The 7,969-nt window shown below is 38.6% G+C and overlaps 1 protein-coding gene across 1 annotated transcript; it reads right to left on the bottom strand.

Annotated features, from left to right (window-relative positions):
* Positions 1 to 5,470: 5,470 nt before the first annotated feature.
* On the bottom strand, positions 5,471 to 6,454 carry LOC100946337 (olfactory receptor 4A5-like). The gene has a single exon (XM_003781318.1). The coding sequence runs from the start codon at positions 6,452 to 6,454 to the stop codon at positions 5,471 to 5,473; it is 984 nt and encodes a 327-aa protein (XP_003781366.1).
* Positions 6,455 to 7,969: the final 1,515 nt, after the last annotated feature.

The raw sequence follows: 7,969 nt of genomic DNA, 5'->3' as shown, positions 1-7,969 counted from the left end.
TTGCCACAGTCTAAGGTGACTCTATAACCCAAATCTATTGCCAAACTAGAAAGTTAAAGATATATATAGCAAAAATGGCTCCTTGTATACCGAATCTCCAAAAAGAACAAACAGGAGTGCTAGAGGGATGTAAAGTACATGTACATACAAGCATTTTAAAAACCAACAAGCAACAAAGGATCTGTAGGACCAATATTTGATATAAACCCAGAGAACTAAACTCTGCATTTGAGGGTATTTTTTCTCTAAAGATCTGGAATAATTCTAAAGGCCACAAACAAAATTTGAAAAGCTGGGTGGACTTTCTATTTATGTTCCCTGAGGAACAAGTTGTTTCTGGAAAATTCCAGGATGGTATAGAAACCCCCCCAAAAAAAAACTGAGAAGGTGCCAGACAAATCTGGCTTTATGGGTTAGATGACTTTATTAAAGATCACTTACACAGGGCTTTCATTCCCCAGTGGTAGCAGGACTTCCCTCTACAGAGACTTAACTCCTTCCTACCTGGCTGCTCATGGAGCCTTAAAATGTTTTTCTGGAAAGTGATGTAGAGCTCTACCTGTGCCTCAGCAGGTTTACATGTAATACAACCATCTACCCACAGGGGCCGGCTTAAGAATATCCTTTGTTCTCTGTATTTCTTTCAGCTACATTGTTTAAATGAATATCCCTAAAGAATTCTGCAAAAGTTCTGTCAAACAGGGCTGGATGCAGTGGTTCATCTGTAATCCCAGCACTCTGGGAGGCTGAGGCAGGGAAATTGCTTTAACTCAGGAGTTTCAGACCAGCCTCAGCAAGATCTAGACCCTGTCTCTAAAAAATAGCCAGGCATCATGATGGGCATTGATAGTGCCAGATACTTGGGAAACTGAACCAAGAGAATCACTTGAGACCAAGAATTTGAGCTTGCTGTGAGCTATGATGCCATAGAACTCAACTGGAGAGCCACGGAGTAAGACTGTATCAAAAAAAAAAAGAAGTTCTATCAAACACTAAAGCCAGTGGTGAGGAACTTGTATTCTTCCTTCACAAGTGAAATCTAAGGTCTACCTAGGATAGGAGTCTTTTTAAATAGCCAGGCTTTCATTTGCGACAATTTTGAGAGCAGAGGAGAATAGCAAATAGAGTAGTCCTCAAAGGCACTCAAACCCATCTTGATTCATCTCATTTCTTCATTGCTCTAAGCTCTCTGGATTCTTTACTTCGCTAATCCTAGCTGCCACATAGAAATACAGGGAATCTTCTCTTAAAGAACATTGTAAAAAGTCTTAAATTGTCTTGCAGATTTTTATATGTAAAGTCTGGCACTCAAAAATAACAAAATATGGGAGAAGACAAAGAAAGAGCAACTCCCACACCCTTAGGAATTATTGTCAGGGGGCACTGTGAAACATGTCTCTTAAGGATTCCAGGGACAGCTTTAAGACCCAAACCCTGCAGGGAGTGAATGCTCACAACAACCACGCACTGACTGAGGGCAACTAAATCAGTAAGACAGGCCCCAATCTCCATGGCAACTAAAGAATAGTTTACCAAGTGTTTGGCCTGAAGCTTCTGGGTGTTTACTTTGCCTGTGGTCCATTGTGATAATCAGTGTTGAGAATAGGTCTAAGTATTTCCTGTAGTGCTTTTCTTGTGGTGAAGATCCACAGTGTCTGCATATTCACAAAAGATTTTATTTCTCCATCAATTTTGAAGCTTAGTTTTTCAGGATATGGAATTCTGGTCTGAAAATTGTTTCATGTAAGGATGTTGAAAGTGGATGACCATTCTCTTCTTACTTGGAAAGTTTCAGTTCAAAAGTCTGCTGTCATCCTAATGGCTTTGCCTCTGTAGGTTAGTTGGCACTTACTCATGGCTGAGTGCATAACTTTTTCATTCATTACAGTATGTCTTGGAGAAGCCCTGTTTCAGTGGAGATTACCCAGGGTTTGATATCTATCTGAAAGGAATGTCTTGGGATCTTTAGTAATACTTGGGAAGTTTTCATTTATTATAGTCTCCAGTAGGACTTCCATTCCTTTGGGCCAATCTTCTTTCCCTTCAGGGATCCCTATTAATCATATGTTTGAACACTTCATAGAATCTCAACGTACTCTATGTGCCTGTTCTGCTTTCTCTCTCTTCTTTTCTGCCACTTTGACTACCTGGGTTAACTTGAGCACTTTATCCTCTGGCTCTGTTGTTCTTTCTTCTCCATGATCTAATATATTTTTGATTCTTTTCCACTGAATCTTTACATTTTCTGATTGTCTCCTTCATTTCCTTAAGGTCCACCATATCTTTTCTATAGTCTATGTCTCTCTCATGTGACTTTTGGTTCATTCTACCCATTCTCTTATCCATTATTTTTATTGACTTTATTATCCATATTTTAAATTCCCTTTCTGTCAAATCCATTAATTCTCCATAGGTGGAGTCTTCTACAGTAGCTGCTTCATGGTCCCTTGGGGGAGTTGCTCTGTTTTGGTTTTTAATGTTGCCCGAATTTTTCTGTTACTTCCTCCTTTTGTGTGCTTTCTTCTTGTTCACCTCCTTGTCCTCCCTTTTCACTTCCTTTCCCTTGTCACTTTTTCCTTTGCTTTAAATTACCTTCTCTCAAGGCTTAGGTGAAAAGGAAGAGAAGGGTACAGCACAAGCAGGGAGAAAGAAGGGGGAAAGAATGAAGGAAGAAAAAAGTAGGAAAGAGAAAAGAAGGGGAAAAAAGGGAAGGGGATGAAAGAAAAAAATTGAAGAATAGGAGAGAATGAGGACAGGAGGAGACAAATAAGAGTGATAGAAGAAGTGTATTGATTGGCATGGTGTTAAAGCCATGCCTATAATTCAAGAATTTTGAGTGGCTGGGCTGGGTGGGTTCCTTGAAATCAGGAGCTGCTTACCAGCCTGAGCATAGCCAAACTCTTCTTTATCACCAAAAATACAGGGCGGTGCCTATGGCTCAAAAGGGTGGGGCACCAGCCCCACGTGCCAGAGGTGGAGGGTTCAAACCCAGCCTTGGCCAAAAACTGCAAAAAATAAAAATAAAAACAAAAATACAGGAGTCCTTGCTCTTAATGAAAGTAAAAATGGAAGTTAAGATCTGAACCAACCAAATTAACAAAAACAAAACAAAAAAAGCTCAAATGGCCAAAAATTACAGCAACCTCACCAATAGTAAAAAGATGAGGGAAAAAAAGAATTTTAAAAAGTGGGAAAAAAATAAAAATACTAAAAGAAAATTATATATAACAGAAGGGACCAACTTTAATAGGAGTATACATGTTACAATACGTTGCCAGGACACCAGGTGGGCACTATGTGTTTTTTAGAAGACAGAGAATACAACCAACAACCTCTGTGGTTCTTATTCCTAACTTGTTGCCCTCAATGATGGCCTGATTGTTTCCTCAGCATTCAGACCCCACTGGGTTAGTATCTTAAAACTCTCCAAAATCCATTAGGGGCAGGTCTCACAGTGCCCCTTGGGACCAGTTTGTATGAGGTGCAGGAGTCCCTCAGCCTGTCCCAAGACTGATATTCTAATCCTGGCAGGGGGAATTAAGACAACCATCCTTTAGGCCTCTGTTGAAACTTCACAACATCCCACAATGGCAGCCCTCAGCCAGCAAGACTTTCCCCATATGGCTGTCTCACCAGCTACCAAAAGAATTGCAAATCCACTCCATCCAGTATTCAAATCTGATTGTTGTATACTGTTAGAATCCACTCACTCTTCCAAGCTTTCTACTAAATGTGCAGCTTCCCTCACAAATTGAAAACTCCAGAGAGGATTCTTCACATCATGGACCTCCATGGGTAGATCAGCTGATCCTGGTGAGTCATAGTCACTGGCCTAATGCATCATATTTCCACCATTTCAGATCACACACTGTGTCCAGCTTACCACCTCACATGTTCTCTGAGCTAGGACTCCATGTAAGGTCCCCACGCCAGGTATGGCTGGGTTCTCTCTTATTCCCCAGTTGTTCTAGGAGTGCTCAGCTGAACAATCCTTCTGGTCTTCTGTCTTGCTCCACCTCTGAACCCACTGCCTTAAAGCCACTACATTAGCAAAGTATCAGACATTTCACCAAATCAGCTATTGGCAAGATACAGAGGAATGGAATTGGTATGCCTTGCTGGTACATATGTCACTTAAAACACAGTATTAGGAAAAACTAAACCATCTATAAAAGTGAATATATAAACATTCTACCTAAACACAAAAGAATTACTATCGGAGTGTCCATAGCAATACTATGTGGGGCAGGGGGAACCGACCTGGAAACAACACAAATGACTATGTTATGTTTGAGAATATTCGCACATGGAATAATACACAACAGGAGAAATGATGAGACTAAAGTTGCATGCAGCATCATTATCAAGTTTTAGAAAGTTGACATCATAGACAAAATTAAAATTCAGAAATTATGTACCATATAATATAATTTTAACAAAGGTTAAGGAAGAGGAAAGTCTGAATGGTATATTGTAAAGGATAAGTTTAGCATTGGGATATACCTTTAGGCAAAGACATAACAAGGATAAAATTTATTTTCTTAATTATAAAGTATAACAAAGCATAGATGATGTTGCATATTACAATGAAAGCAATTCTATGTTCTTTCTGATTTGTGATATTTCAAGATGGCTGCTAATTAGAAAAAACTTATTTTTTTAGAAAATGGAAAATAAAAACTATACCACACAAATCAATTTTAAGTCTATAAGTAAAAGTATTAAAATTGAATTAGGAAACACATTGCTTGTGCAAAACAACACATTTCTTTACCCATATCTACAGATTCATGAACACAAGGTAAGAAGTTTTACATGTTCTTCTACGAATGCCAAAAGTGCACATAAATACTGAAGAAAATCACAAAAATATAAGAAAGTGCAGTATCTATCTCATAATCAAGAACTAGAATCCGTTTCTTCATCATCCACATTTCCTCCAACCAAATTGTCCACTGATAGTGTCTTTAACTAACAATATCATCTGCCAACCAAGTGTCCTGAACTGGAAATCCATGGACATTGGCCTGAGAAACAGAAGTAATCATAAGAAAAAATGCATAATACAACTAAAGAAAGTTGCTTTGCTGAAAACATAGTGAACATTAAAACTTAAAATTCACTCTTTGGGCCCTAGAGATTTGTTCTAAGTATTGGCCAAATTCCTTTCTCATGAATGAGTGATAGTAAATTTTCAAAAACACCTGGTTTCCTCCTTTAAAATGAATAAACCACTTTCTTCTAAGTGCCATTTCAATATAAACTAAGAAAAATACAGTTACAAGATGACCTTAGTTTTATTTTTACTTGAATTTGCATATCTTTCATTCATCCTGCAGAATTCCTCAGGTAGATTGATCTTAACCCCAAAAGGTAATTAATTCCACTTTTCCAATGTCTTTGTAAAAATGAAAAGAATCATCCCTAGAGAATCAGTTGAATTGACTATACAGTGTTTTGTTAGAATTCATCATCTGTGCATTGCTTTATTACTGGTCACAAACGTGGCCAGTGCAAAAGACATTCTTATTCCATTCACATTTAACTTTTTATACCAGAGTTTTTCCATAGCGTTTTTCATCTCTGAATTTCTCAAGGTGTATATTAAAGGATTCAACATGGGAGTGATAACTGTATAAAATACAGTCATGAATTTATCAATAGGAAGGTTGAACACAGGTCTAACATACATGAAAATACAGGGAACAAAAAACAGGACCACCACGATGATATGGGAGCTACAGGTAGACAGGGCCTTATGCCTCCCTTCCTGACTGTAAGTCTTAAGGGATCTTAGAATGACTCCATAGGAGATGAGGAGAAGGATAAAGACCACCATGCAGATTGCTCCACCATTGGCAACCACAGTGAGACCTATAAAGTAGGTGTCTGCACATGCAAGTTCCAATAATGGGTACATGTCACAGATGAAGTGGTCCATGACATAAGGCCCACAGAAGGGGAGACTGTACACAAAGGCAATTTGAACCATAGAGTGCACAAAACCTCCAGCCCAGGCCACCACCAACAGAAGGATGCAAACTCGTCTATTCATGATAGTCAAATAGTGCAGAGGCTTACAGATGGCCACATAGCGATCATAGGCCATCACCACCAGAAGGAAGACCTCAGCTCCACCAAATAAGTGTTCTATAAAGAGCTGGCCCATGCAGGCTGGAAAGGAAATTGTCTTTTTATCACAGAGTAAGTCTACAATCAATTTTGGTGAAATGGCAGAGGAATAAGCAGCATCCATGAGTGACAGGAAGGCCAGGAAGAAGTACATTGGGGAGCCTAAGGAGGGGCTCTTGATAATAGTGACCATGATGAGCAGGTTGCCCACCATTGTCACAACATACATGAATAAAAACATCACCAGTAATGCTTTTTGCCCATCAGGATCTTCAGTAAGTCCCAGGAGGACAAATTCGGTGACATTGTTACTCTCTCCCATTTACTCGTCTGTAAGGTTTGTATCAGAGCTGAAAGCTCAGGGCAATAGGACCTGGAATGAAATTGTGAACAGGGCTGTGAACATATCCACAGTGTCTTGGAGCACATCTTTTTCTTATCTTCAACAGTGGTTTACCCACAGTATATACTACATGTGTATCTAAGGAGTTCCTCTTCTCAAGCTCACAATAGACTTTTCCTTAACAATTCCATTTCTCGGACAGCACCTTGGCTCAAAGGAGTAGGGCGCTGGCCCCATATGCTGGAGGTGGTGGGTTCAAACCCAGCCCTGGCCAAAAACTGCAAAAAAAATCCATTTCTCCCCAGATGATTTTCTTTGGGGCCAAATAGGTAAAAAGTTCTATCTCTAAGTCTTAACAGATATTCTATAGAGAAAAATAGTTAAGAGCTCAACAATCATTCACATATTATGTAACTCTCTTTACAAGATGTTACATCATGGCACAAACATCAGGGACTGTGTTCCTGCTCACAAAGTGCTTACTCTCTGATGGTGACAATAAACTATAAATAAATAAATTAGCCTAGAGTCAGTCTTCTGAATTTTGTAGTTGTGGTATCTTTACAATATGATCTGCATTGAAAGAAAGGTAACCTCTTCTGAAATATCTTACAAAATACTATGGAAGTCCACTATCATACCTTTCATCCTTTATACTCCAAAGGCTTTTCTGTCTTCATGAATCTCTCATTAAATATCAAGAGATTGGACTAACTACATAATTAATTAACATTTTTGGTCTCTAATTCTCTTTACTTGTACTACAATATTTAACACACTTTTACATAATGCTGCCTTTGGGCAATTGATTTTGAACTGAATTAAACTAATTCTTGGCTGTCACCAGCTACCACTCTAGCACTTAATATTAATTTTCACAACTATTGGTGTTAGCCAGGTGATGAGGGAGGATTAAAAAAGACACTGAAAAGAGAGATAAATAACAGCGTGACATGGTTTTATTTACAATCCTATTTAAATACTATGAGTGCTCAAAAAGAGAGATTCAATGTGTGATTTCTAAAAGAGGAATACTTGAGAGAAAATTCCAAGCTCAATGGAAGAGTCATTTTCTAAGTGTAATTATAAGACTATCTCAGTTAGCTCCTTGGAAAATAATGGAACTCAACTAGACAATCTCGGAATCTAGTCCAATCAAGATATCGATGACACTATTCTCCACCCTTACTTTATTCCACTCTGCTAACATTACTTTCATTTCTCATATTTTTACACTTAGAAAACAATATTATCACTGCTACTTAAAAAAGGTTAGCCAGTAGCAAATGAGATTTGATTATTACACTGAGCAAATAATGAACATGAGTTTCTCATTCAGGGGGTACCTATTTACGATCCAAGACATCCTTGGAGACAGACTCTGGAGCCTCACTGCCTCTGCCACAATCCCAGCTTCACCGCTGACTATGTGACTTTGAGCCACCTAATAAATCTCTTTTGCTTCAGTGTCATCATATTGAGAATGGGGCTACC

The sequence above is a fragment of the Otolemur garnettii genome, unplaced genomic scaffold (genome assembly GCF_000181295.1).
Source record: "Otolemur garnettii isolate 467f Iridium unplaced genomic scaffold, OtoGar3 scaffold00001, whole genome shotgun sequence".
NCBI lineage: Eukaryota > Metazoa > Chordata > Mammalia > Primates > Galagidae > Otolemur > Otolemur garnettii.
Note: the sequence above shows the minus strand (reverse complement) of the source record. Positions and strands in the feature narration are given on the sequence as shown.

Coding starts and splice junctions, on each gene's coding strand:
- LOC100946337 (XM_003781318.1), bottom strand. CDS start 6,454: ATGGGAGAGAGTAACAATGTCACCGAATTTGTCCTCCTGGGACTTACT.